We start from the raw sequence: 11,008 nt of genomic DNA, 5'->3' as shown, positions 1-11,008 counted from the left end.
AAGCCCAAGAGAACCCAACGCGGCGCCGACTGTTCGATAAATAGCCAGCTGGAAAAAGGGCCCCGGCGGGCGCATCAATTGGTCCCAATATGTCGGTATAAGTCGAGGATACCTGGTTGGCTTCCCGACTTCCTGCATCGCCAACTGGCTGGGTTAGACACGGCAGTTTAGGCGGGCACGAGGGGCACGGCGGGCGAGACGGGCGAGTAATGATGTGTTACAGTCAGATACGAGATGGGCGAGGTCATGCCGAGTTTCTGGCATGTGCTGTTCCTAGGGATCAGCCGCGCGAGTCAAACGAATTTTATCTCCAAAGTCGACGATCATGGATCATGTCGGGCCACCATCGGTACCATGAGGAAGGCTGGTGCGAGCCCAATGTGTTTTGGTTGAATAATAGCATCGCTGGTGACGCCGAAGGACGCCCTCAAGGGCACGTTTGGGACCTTGAGTGGGCTTGTTGGTGGAGCTCATGATGAAATTGCAACTCCATTCCTCAGAGAACCCAAGTGGGGGGGGGAAGGATGGATGCAAGACACCGGGAGGAAAACATTCTTCTTGCGTCCCCAGAGGATGATGTGCATTTCCTTAGGGCATCATGCAGCGATCCGAGAACGCTTGGACGAGGCAAAAGGGAGAGGGCAATGGCAGAGCTGATAATGTCAGAGTGGAGAGAGGAGGGGGGGCACCCGAAAAGGGGGGGGAAGTAACAGTGAAGGGAGCGAAACATCCGTGAGCCGTGAGCCGTGAAGCAGTGGTGGTGGTTGTTATTCAGTTGGTTGGGCGGCTTCACGGCCGGGCTCCGCGCAGGCTTGTCAGTGGTCTCGCCAGGCCCGTGAAATACTTGTACTTGTAGGTGGTTGCTGGTGCTTCCCGGCGCCCTTCGAAGGTAGAATGGGACGGGCTGCCGGTGCTGCCAGGCTGGAAATTCTCCATGGTTGCAGCCCTTGGTGCACCTGCTGTCCACACTGGTCCACCTGCAGCACCTACCCGCCTAGCGCCTAGCAGGTCTCCTCCCTGCACCACCTACAAGTCGAAGACCCAAGCCTGCAGCCCACCCTTGCAATCCACCTGCACCCACCAGCTCCCGCCTGCAGCAGCCTCGCCTAGACGGTAGCTTGGTAGCCAATTGGGCGATGGTCCTATCCCCGGATCCCCCCCATGTTCCAGTTAAGGTTTTACCCAACTTCAAACTCGGTGAAAGACCTTTTGTTCCCACGGGATCGTCCACGTTTCCAACCCTCAGCTTCCCCTCCCTTCACATCAAGGCCGTGAAAACAAAAAAACCCATTGCTTTCCCAGATGCTTCGTCTGTGAACTATTGATCATCCATCTAACGGCCGTCTCCCCCCGTCCAGCCTTTTCTTTCCCCGTCTCACCCAAGCATCAACCCACACTCTCCCGATCTCCCGGTGACCTCATCCCCTTTTGTGATCGTCAGCATCGTCGTCATCGTCGTCATCTCTCCTGATCGAGGAGACGGGGAAAGGAAACCACGTCAAGCGATGACCAAAAGGCGCGCCGACCACCTTCGCGATATTTCCCCGAGAGATCCCAATCACCCATGGGTTGCACGAGGCTATCGACCAGATGTGGCTTATGCCAACAGGACCGCTCCCATCGAAGACCCCTACGGTGAGATTGCATATCAGCGCGCCTTCGCCGAGGCGGCCGAGTCCAACTCCTTTCGAGTTCCCGAGCCGGTCCTGTATCACAATTCCCCTTCGGCACGCGAGTATATAAGACGGAGAGACGAGCCCTTCTTCCCCGTCAAACCCACAAAGTCCAGCAACAAATCTACCAGCCAGCCTGCCACACCCACCTCCGCCAACACATCGGCTTCCTCGCCCGCGAAGCTTCCTTCACCTAGAAACGGTTCAGACTCGGGATTTCCTCATGGCCGAGCAGATGCCAATTTGAAGGTGGAACCTGGTGCTCCCAGACCGAATGCATCCCCCAGCACCAAGAATATCCAGCAGCAGTCACCCCGAGCAATAAGACCCGCCGCCGAACAGACTCCATCTCATCTAGGCAACGGTCTCCCTTGGACCTTGGAGCCTAAAATCCAAGCTCCCTCAGGCCCTTCTAAGATGCTCCGATGACCCAAGGAAGTCAGGCAGAGGCTATCTTCCCCCCCAACCCACCGGTCGGGGGGGTCCAACAGACGCCTAGCACTATATCAGCACCACGAACCTTGATTACTTGGGTGATCGCGGCGGCCTTCTTCACGCAGGGATCACGTTCCACAAGATCCCTGGATTCTACTAATCACAGAATTACGACTTCGCGACGCAACACCAGCAGTCTTTTCTCACTATTATTCTTCGGTAAGACCTTGGTATGCACATAGCGATCGGTGGCGAGATCGACACCCCCTAATGAATTTGTATAATGAATTGAGAAGGAGCGTGCACGCCACAGGGAGTCTCCAGCCTTGAGGCCATCTGTCAAACATGACTTAATTGACGAAGTGACGGCCTGCTCAGCAAGAACCAACGCGACGCGACGAGGAACGAGTGACGGACGGACTATTGGTCGAGGAAATCAGATCACAGCCACTTTTGCATCGGATCGCCCCCGGTTCTGCATTTTGGATATCCTGCATGGGTTGAAGCCTCTTATGTTGGTAGGAGTTGCGGCGCAGCAGGGGGGGTGATTTGGACGTGCTTGCTTTGGCGGAAAGGGGAGCATCGACAAGAAAGCGGCAAGAGAGGGTTTGGCGAATTGAAGGGATGGAAATCTTTGTTGCATTATTCTGGCTACACAGGAGTCGAGAAGACAATGGCATCCGCATCCGTCCACTCTCCTTTTTCCCCATCTGACGTCCTGTCACAAAACGTGCTCTCGCTCGCGTGTATCAGGCAGGTTCTGCAAGCATTCTTCGTTGTGCTGTGCTTTGTTCTGTTGCTCTGGCCAGCGAGGCGTTTCTCGACATGTTATGTATATTTTCTCGATGTTTAGGCGTTGCCGAAAGCTGGTTCAAAGAGGCGCCCCATCTTGGGGGGAATATGGAGGCCGACCTCTGACAAGGAATTCCCGGCGCGGCCGTCTCAGGTCTGGCCGGGGATCACTCCAGGCCGCTGGACCAGGAGCGAGATCATGGGCAAGAACAACGTGCGGGATGTCCTCCCTTGCAAGTGCGTCGAGCCATGTGCTCGCACGACACCGACGCCGTTCTGCTCCTCCGCGTGTGCCGAGCTGGCCATGCCTTGATCTCGCGCTGTGCTCTCGGATGCCGAATGCGGGTGGTGCGGTTCTGATGTGTCTGCCGTGGCCTCGGGGCCGGGGCCTCCCTCGCGGTCGCGCAACGCGAGCTGCGGCCTGGCCCAGCGCGTCAGGTCGTCCCACGACACCCACTCCCAGCCGGCGCATTTGTCGGGCTCGAGCAGTTTCGCCTGCGGCATCGCCGTGGCCTTCGCTGTGGCCTTGTTTTGTGTATCGTCGTCGTTATTGACGGCGGCCGTCTTGACCCTCGCGGTCATGAAGATAGTCACATAGTGCTTCCCGCCCACGCCCACGCCCACGCCCACGGCCCCTTCATCTCCTTCTGCTCCCCGCGTCATCGTCGTGACCTTGGAGGACGGTTCATACGGCATGACGTCGTTGGTCGCGGTGAGAAACTCGACCCTTTCCACCTCGAGCCCGGTCTCCTCGCGCACTTCACGCACCGCACACTCCTCGAGCGACTCGCCGAATTCCAGGTGTCCGCCGGGCAGGGCCCAGGTCCCCGCGCCGTGCGAGCCCAGGCGCTGGCCGAGGAGAAACTTGGGCCGTTGCGCCGTGGATCGCGCGGCGGGTTGGGCGGCGTCATTGGGGTCGGCGTGCAGGACGAACACCCCGACCCCGACCCGGGGCACGGAGGAAGCCAATACCTCAGGCGGGGAGGACATGGTCATGTTGTCGTGAGAATTTGTGTCTGACGGTCTCTGGATGTCCAAGGGAGACAGAAGCCCGTGCTGGGATACGGAGACAAGCACTGGTGCCGTCGTCGTTGTCTGCTGCCGCAGTGGTGATCGTGTGGTTCTGCCGTTATCCTCGATTTTCTCGTTCTTCCCGCGAGAGATAGAAACCCAAGGGTGTCAAAAGGAAATCGGAAAAGTAATAGAAATCTCAACACTGAGAAGAATGGAAAGAGAGAATATTTCCCTCTCTCTCTCTCTCTCTCTCTCCCTCTCTCAAACGGCCCTTTGGGTGGTATTTTGTCACTATCGGGTGACTCCTCCAGTCAAAGTGGGCAGGGCAAGGCACACACAACAAACAAAATGTGACGGAATCCCTCTCCCACTTCTCCGCTCTGTAGTGTGTGTCAGTATCTGTGTCTGCGTGTGTGTCTGGTCTGCTCGTTGGAGATGTCGTTGACGCAAATCTTGGTGACTCGGTGACCCGCTCGCTGGCCCAATCACTTCACTTTTTCTCTCAATGTTCGCCTGCCTCCTGGGTGACGGTGCTTCGCAAGATCTGCCTTTCCCAAATCCAGCCTAGCATAGCCTAGCCCAGCCCAGCCCAGCCCAGCCCAGGTAAGCCCAGCAAACTGCGTAGGGCGGTATCGCTCTGTCCAGGACCTCGGACTCGAATAGGACCAGGCTTCTCTTCTTGGCGGTGGTGTCCTGGCGATCACGGGGCGGAGGACGGATTCCAAGAAGTTTGCGGCAAGATGTGTACGTTGCGGTTACGGCAATGGGCGTGGCAACCTGTTATCTGTGGCGGTGCTCATTCTGGGAAGGACGCAGCTCAAGGCTCCGTATTTCAATCACCCTCTTGACGTTTTGATTGGGCAGGGTCTCGGGCTGAGTTATGTGCAAGCCACAAGGTCAGCCTTGTGAGGCTGTTTCGACCTTCTTACTGTTCAACTCTTCCCACTACAAAGCAGTGATGTTGGCAGGCAGTAGTAGGCACTGAGGGTCAAAAAATTTACTCATCGGCGTTAATTCAAACTAGGATTTAGATTCAGCCTCGCGGACTGTCCGTCTCTGACAACACTTACCTGCAGGTAGCGCGTACAGTAGTCTGAATAGAATTCACTTCCTCTGCGTGTGTCAAGAACTCTGGGAAAGTCACTTGAAGTGATCCGGTAGATATGGCGCAGTGAACTGGAATTTCAGTGACCACATAGTTTCAGGCAGTCAGCGTTTGTCTTTATATCTATACGCAAGTACATCTCCCTCCTGTCGACACGTCTTCATATAATGCCCCATCACCGCAATCAAAGCACTTCCAGTCCAGCATGACTGATGAAATAAAGACCAGTATCGGTCGCATTGGTGATGTTGGTCTGCTTGGTATGGCCGAATTTGACAAAGCCGTTCTCCACAGGGCTGGGCACCACTGTGCCGTTGAAGCGATGAAGCCTGTTCTCACCGTTGATGACGGTGAAGTTGGCCAGCGAGATTTCGTTAGGATTGCGACTGACCACCGTCGGCATTCCGAAATAGTACGCGTTGACCTGCTGCTGAGTGATGTGCAGTTCGTAATACCCTCGGTAGTAAATCTCTTGCCATTGCAGTTCGCGGTTGGCACCGACAAGCCACTCACTGGCTTGGACACTTTTCGCGATGGAGATGTTTGCACCATACGGCGACGGGGACGAAACGGCTGTGCCGCCGAACTCAACTCCGATAGCTCCTGCGCCAGTCGCGGGGTCATAGGGGTGATTGTCCAACCACACAAGGTCAGACACCCAGTTTGCGTGGCTGTCTCCTGAGAGCATGATGTTGTTGGTAATGTTATTGCTGTACAACGCTTGAAACGTGCGGTTGCGGTTCGCTTGGTACCCATCCCATGCATCATAATCGAGAGGATCGACGTTGCCATAGGCAACGGATTCATTGATACGACTGAAGACCGTCTGGGACCCAATGACACGCCATGTTGCACCACGGTTCTTCGAGTTGATCAGGGATTGATAGAACCAATTCTCCTGGCGAGAGCCCATCATGGATCGACCGGCATCGTTCGATATTTCGTGGACATAGTCTGTGTTCCAGTACAGGTCGGTTATGGAGCGGTCATATTGGCGAGTATCGAGCATAATGAGGTCGAAGAGGCTACCGATCGAGAAGGATCGCCAAATTCGGAGCTAGATCCAGTGTCAGAACGGCCTGCTGTTCGAACACGTTGTCTTACATCATCACCCATCTCGACTTGTCTGATGGGCATCCATTCAAAATATGCTCGGACTGCGTTCATCTTCCTTTGATCAACAGAGACGCCACCGTCTTCAATGAAAGACGCTTCGGTGTTGTTGAGCTCTGAGGAGCCATCACGGTAGGTATTGTCGGCAACCTCATGATCATCCCAGACGGCGATCCAGGGGAAGTTTGCGTGACTGGCAATCAGATCCAGATCGGTCTTGTAGGTGGCATGACTAACGAGCGAGCCAGGTCAGTGCGGTCGTTTGAAAGGGGAGAATAGGATCCATTTGAGCTTATAAGGGTCAAAAACCACTCACCGCTTGCGGTAATCATAGAGAGTATAGATCTCTCTGTCCGGCAAGGGGACACGACCAATAGTCTGACCCCACCCATATTCACCATTGGCATATTCATAAATGTAGTCGCCGAGATGGATAACATAGTCGACGGAATCTTTGCGGACAGGGTTCCCGAACGCGTTGAAGAAACCGAACGGGAAATTGCTGCAAGAGTAGACCGCCAGGTTGACTCCAGTGACATTGTCAGTGGCCGTGGGAGTCGTCTTGGTTCTGCCAACCATGCTAGAAACACTGCTGTTGCAGACTGTGAATTGGTAGTAGTATTGGGTGAAAGGTTGCAGGTTGGAAGCTTCAACCTTGACCGTGTAATCGACGTCCGAGCTCGTGTATACAGTTCCTTGGTCGACCACAGATGACAACGCCTTGTCGGTAGCGATCTTCCAGGTCAGGCAGACAGGAGAAGTGGAGGGTGGCTTCCCCTCGTCGGTGTCGTTGTAGATAGGGACAGGATTGTAAAGCGGCACAAAACCACTGGTGGAGCTGTTGCTCTTGACGTCGTCTGAGCTGGGAGCACATCGTGTCCACAGAATTACGCTGTTGGGATATGGGTCACCGGAAGCAACTCCATGAGTGAAGTTGAGCTGGGAGGCCGGCGGGGACTGTCTCTCAACATGTCGCTTGACGACCTTCCGCACAGAGATACCGAGAGCAGGATGGTGAAGGGACGGAGAGCGGTAGTTTAGATTTGCACCATAGCTAGCAAGTGTAGCACCAATCAAGGTGGCAAACACAAGGAACTGCAACATGTTGTGGGAGAGCTCGTGGAAGAGAGTGAATTTGGGTGCTCACCTTTTTCCTTCACACTCTCTCACCTGAGGGGAGGGCGAGCTCTTTTTCAAGGAGCTCACAGCTCAGAGCTCTGGGATCTCCAACTCCAACTGACGCAAGGTTTCTACCCTGGGCGTGCCACGCTTCCTCCATCGCGATGGCCATCGCAGATGCTATTTGTCAAGCAAAAAATAGCCACCTAAGGTTCAGGGGACAAGCTTCCCACTGCATATTGGCAGGAGAAATGAGCCAATTGATGGCGAGGCTGCGGACATGCTCAAGGCAGAGGCCGGGTCGGCTGCGCCCGGATTTGCTCTGGATCGGTGTTGGAGCTGCCTATCTGATCGTAGTCAGGTCGAACAGAAGCATGTTGGAGCGATGACAGCGCTGATGGCGACCATGGGGCTTTGCGTTGAACATGGACAAGGGACAGAAGTGGTAAGTCGCAGGAAGAAAAGAAAGTTTAGATCGAAGGAAGCATGCAGTAGTGGTAGAGGGCAACACGGCGCAGCCACACCTCGACGAGCCTTGATGCACGTGCACGAGCCTACCAGTCAAATCAACACCGAGGCATTGCAAAGCAGCTGTCCATCTCCACGTCATGACTATCCTCTCACTGGCACCATAGCCTGCCCAACGTCCATGTCTTGCCAGGAGCCCGATTACTGACCAGCATGGAGATCGGCCGGGGGCATGTACTTTACAACGGCTGGCAAAAAGGGCAAACAACCAAGCAAGACTTGAAGGCTGCCTGAACGGGCAAAAGCTCTTCCTGCCTCTCTCCGTTTGCGATTACAGTATGTACTACCTTGTCCCTTTTCTGCGAGAGCGTCCATAGCAATCAATTGCTCACTCGGGCACGATCGCCCCTAAGCTCCTCCACATGTCACAGCGATACCCTCTTCCGGCTTCCCATGTATATGCATCGACTAGCGTGAAATTGTTCACTAGGCCCGGTTCCCCGTATTCTGTCAAGTTGGCCTTGATGTAGGACAAATTGAACGCGAACGGTGTACCCCCAGTAACGTTGAGGTTGATCTGGTAGGGCGAGTACATCTTGAAAGGAGGCCAATCCGAAGCCGGATTGCTTAGGGTACTGTTAGACGAAAGTCCATTGGCAACAGCACTGGGGATAGATGGGTTGTCCGACGTAATGAAGCTGCCCCAAATCTTCATAGCTGCGTTAACAAAGTCCGGGCTTTGGTTTGGTGTTGGCGGTCCAAAGTAAGCTGTCAAGTCGGTCCCATGAACAGCAATCGGCACTGAATATTGGTACTTGAACGAGTTGCGTCCATGGTCACTGTACGCCTCTGCCATCCAGTACGAGGGGCATACAAAGGTCGTCTCCGAATAGATAGCCTGAATAGAAATCAGCAACGTCGGAGTGCTCAAATCCCACGTTTTGCGCTCACAAAAGCTCTTTGCTGCTGCCCTGTTGCAACGCTACTCTGGTTGATGAAACTCGGTAGCCCGGTACCAGAAGAGGCATACAATGGGGCATCGGGATTCGTTGAGTCATTCGAACTTGGATAATAGAGAAGGACCTTTGCAATGTCATCGTTTGTGAACAGCGGAAACGTCAATTGCAACCATGCCACCAGGTCGTCCTCGGTCGTAATGTTGGGTTGAGTGTATGCCGGTCCCTCAAGGGCGTTATTGCTCACTAGCAAATTTAGTCCATTAAGCTCTTTACGCAAGAGCTGGCGACTAGGAAGATCTTGGACAAAGATGCCGTCTGTTACCGGTAAGAAAGCCCAAGTCCCATATTTTCCAGACTCGGACAATGTGGCGCTTGCGTTTTGTAGCGTGGCCGAGTCTTGACCAACGAGACAGTCAAAGATTGTATTTGGATGAGCACCATAGGGCAGGGTGGGTGCGCAACCCACCATCGACGCAAAGGCGTAATATGCCTGCGAAGGCTGCCAGTCCTTATATCCGTACTGCATGGGTAGGTACGGCGATGAGGCGATCGTCTAGCTCTGTCAGATCTCTTACAGCGTGTCCTGGATCTAGTGCCTTACATTCCTGAAGAGCGCCTGGCCAAGGGAGCCACCAAACGCCATGTCTTGCAGCTAAAACTCCGGAGTCAGTGCCGGTTGATCTCCTTGGATAGTTGTGTTTCGCTAAGGGGAGCACTGCCTGTGTTTCCTTCGTCTGAACGAGCAACATACCATGACGGATCCAGCCCCTGCGAAAATTTGTTAGCATGCACCACCTTCACGAAAATCCGACAGTGACGTTCTCTTGATACAAGAAATACCAGGTTGAAGGGTTAGGAGCCTACCTGCCGATTGCCCAGCTATCGTCACGTGGTTGGGGTCCCCTCCAAACAAGGAGATATACCGCTGAGCCCACTGCAGCGCAAGATGTTGGTCTAGTAAGCCAGCGTTAACCACGCCGTTCCGGAAGACTTCATCTCCGGCAAGAAACCCAAAGGCACCAAGCTGAGATAGGTCAGCCTTGACTCGGAGAAATAGTCTGGAAGCCCAACCCTGTACTGGATGGTCACCCCAACGAAGGAGTTATTGTTAGCATTGATGATAGCCGACAGGTCCTGCTGGCCGTTTCCTCTTCCATATCCCCCGCCATGAATGTAGAAAAGCACAGGGAGTGGGCTGGAAGGATTTGGCGGCGCGTATACATTGAGAAACAAGCAATCTTCGCTCGAGCCTGTACTGTTGAGAGGCACGAGAGTATTTGTTGTATCCTGGTTCTGCGGACATATGGGACCAAATTGGGTTGCTTGGATCACGGAGTCACGGTTTGTTTGAGGAGCTTGAGGAGCTTGCCATCTGTTCGAGCCAGTGGGGGGTGCTGCGAACCGGATGCTAAGTTGTAATCAGTTCTGGGGTCCTTGAGAATGGGAGCGGCTCAGATGCTAGGTACCCTTTCCACACATTCAATCCCGTAGTCGAGTTAGTATAGCCCTGATAGACCTCGTAGCCAAGGTCGACTTGTAGCGAAGAGCTGTTTCCAGTCGAAGCTTGACGAGGACGGAGGATAGGTGGATACGGTTGTGGGTTGTACTGAGGATGGGCAGAGCAGCTCGCTGACAGGGAGGCGGCAATGAAAAGTAGGAAATGCATTTTTACCTGTAGACTCTCCAACCGAGCGTTTGTATGGGAACTCAGGGGGTTGAGGGAATCAAGAGGATCGTTTCGAGGACACAGAGTTTTTCATTTATTCTGAGGGCAGAGTCGGTCTGGTCTGTCGCACAAGGGACCGTTAATGCCGTGACTGTCGGACAGTGTCCGGCATCGAGTTGGGAATGGCATTGTGGATTTGACCCCGAGCTGCAGTTGATATTAGCCGTATATCAAAACAGATGCGAAAGAAAATGGAGAAGAGAGGTCAATGGATAGACGTCATTGGCTTCCCCACATTCTTAGACTCTGAACTCCTCATTCTCGGATCAGCCACCCCGTCATTCAGGATGCAAGAGAAGTTGGTCAATGTCCTTGTGAGGCTGGACCACTCCGCACGGCAGATGGTCATAACCGCTTGCTCCGATGCTCGCTCTGGAAAACGACGAGATAATTGAACCGACATGGATCTGCTCGAGCCAATGAAATCCAAGGCACCAATGTGTTTGCTGGCGGTGTAGCCACCACACAGTTAGAATCTATTTTCCTATGACCTCCTTTAGCAGATGACCATCAAACCCAATTATCTCACCTGTCAGGTTCGGTGAGATGCAACATCCACGGTCGTTTTCCTGTGCCGCCTCCCATCAGTTTTACTCCGCCTCCA

At 54.1% G+C, this 11,008-nt stretch overlaps 4 protein-coding genes across 4 annotated transcripts; 1 reads left to right on the top strand and 3 right to left on the bottom strand.

The window, feature by feature from the left end:
* Positions 1–1,251: 1,251 nt before the first annotated feature.
* PV07_02763 (uncharacterized protein) lies at positions 1,252–2,788 on the top strand. The gene has a single exon (XM_016389395.1). It carries the CDS (start codon positions 1,506–1,508, stop codon positions 2,100–2,102), a length of 597 nt encoding a protein of 198 aa, XP_016251297.1. The 5' UTR covers positions 1,252–1,505; the 3' UTR covers positions 2,103–2,788.
* On the bottom strand, positions 2,406–4,363 carry PV07_02762 (uncharacterized protein). Its single transcript, XM_016389394.1, has one exon. The coding sequence runs from the start codon at positions 3,894–3,896 to the stop codon at positions 3,051–3,053; it is 846 nt and encodes a 281-aa protein (XP_016251296.1). The 5' UTR covers positions 3,897–4,363; the 3' UTR covers positions 2,406–3,050.
* Positions 4,364–5,108: 745 nt separating this feature from the next.
* PV07_02761 (uncharacterized protein) lies at positions 5,109–7,268 on the bottom strand. The gene is made up of 3 exons (XM_016389393.1): positions 6,449–7,268; positions 6,124–6,364; positions 5,109–6,076 (listed from the first exon to the last, which is right to left on the bottom strand). Exons 1-3 carry the CDS (start codon positions 7,234–7,236, stop codon positions 5,204–5,206), a joined length of 1,902 nt encoding a protein of 633 aa, XP_016251295.1. The 5' UTR covers positions 7,237–7,268; the 3' UTR covers positions 5,109–5,203.
* Positions 7,269–8,107: 839 nt separating this feature from the next.
* PV07_02760 (uncharacterized protein) lies at positions 8,108–10,344 on the bottom strand (the record flags this gene model as incomplete). The annotated part of the gene is made up of 6 exons (XM_016389392.1): positions 8,108–8,617; positions 8,671–9,231; positions 9,280–9,323; positions 9,519–9,702; positions 9,750–10,086; positions 10,145–10,344. 6 exons carry the CDS (start codon positions 10,342–10,344, stop codon positions 8,108–8,110), a joined length of 1,836 nt encoding a protein of 611 aa, XP_016251294.1.
* Between the last annotated feature and the right edge of the window lie 664 nt (positions 10,345–11,008).

This window comes from Cladophialophora immunda, assembly GCF_000835495.1.
Source record: "Cladophialophora immunda strain CBS 83496 unplaced genomic scaffold supercont1.2, whole genome shotgun sequence".
Taxonomy (NCBI): Eukaryota; Fungi; Ascomycota; class Eurotiomycetes; order Chaetothyriales; family Herpotrichiellaceae; genus Cladophialophora; species Cladophialophora immunda.
This window is presented reverse-complemented; position numbering and strand designations above follow the sequence as displayed.

What these genes read in the sequence shown, in the direction of transcription:
- PV07_02763 (XM_016389395.1), top strand. Translation starts at nt 1,506, where the DNA reads ATGACCAAAAGGCGCGCCGACCACCTTCGCGATATTTCCCCGAGAGAT.
- PV07_02761 (XM_016389393.1), bottom strand. Translation starts at nt 7,236, where the DNA reads ATGTTGCAGTTCCTTGTGTTTGCCACCTTGATTGGTGCTACACTTGCT. An exon ending in CTCTATGATTACCGCAAGCG is followed by an intron (nt 6,365 to 6,448) that starts GTGAGTGGTTTT and finishes CTCGCTCGTTAG; the next exon opens with TCATGCCACCTACAAGACCG. An exon ending in AAGTCGAGATGGGTGATGAT is followed by an intron (nt 6,077 to 6,123) that starts GTAAGACAACGT and finishes CACTGGATCTAG; the next exon opens with CTCCGAATTTGGCGATCCTT.
- PV07_02762 (XM_016389394.1), bottom strand. Translation starts at nt 3,896, where the DNA reads ATGACCATGTCCTCCCCGCCTGAGGTATTGGCTTCCTCCGTGCCCCGG.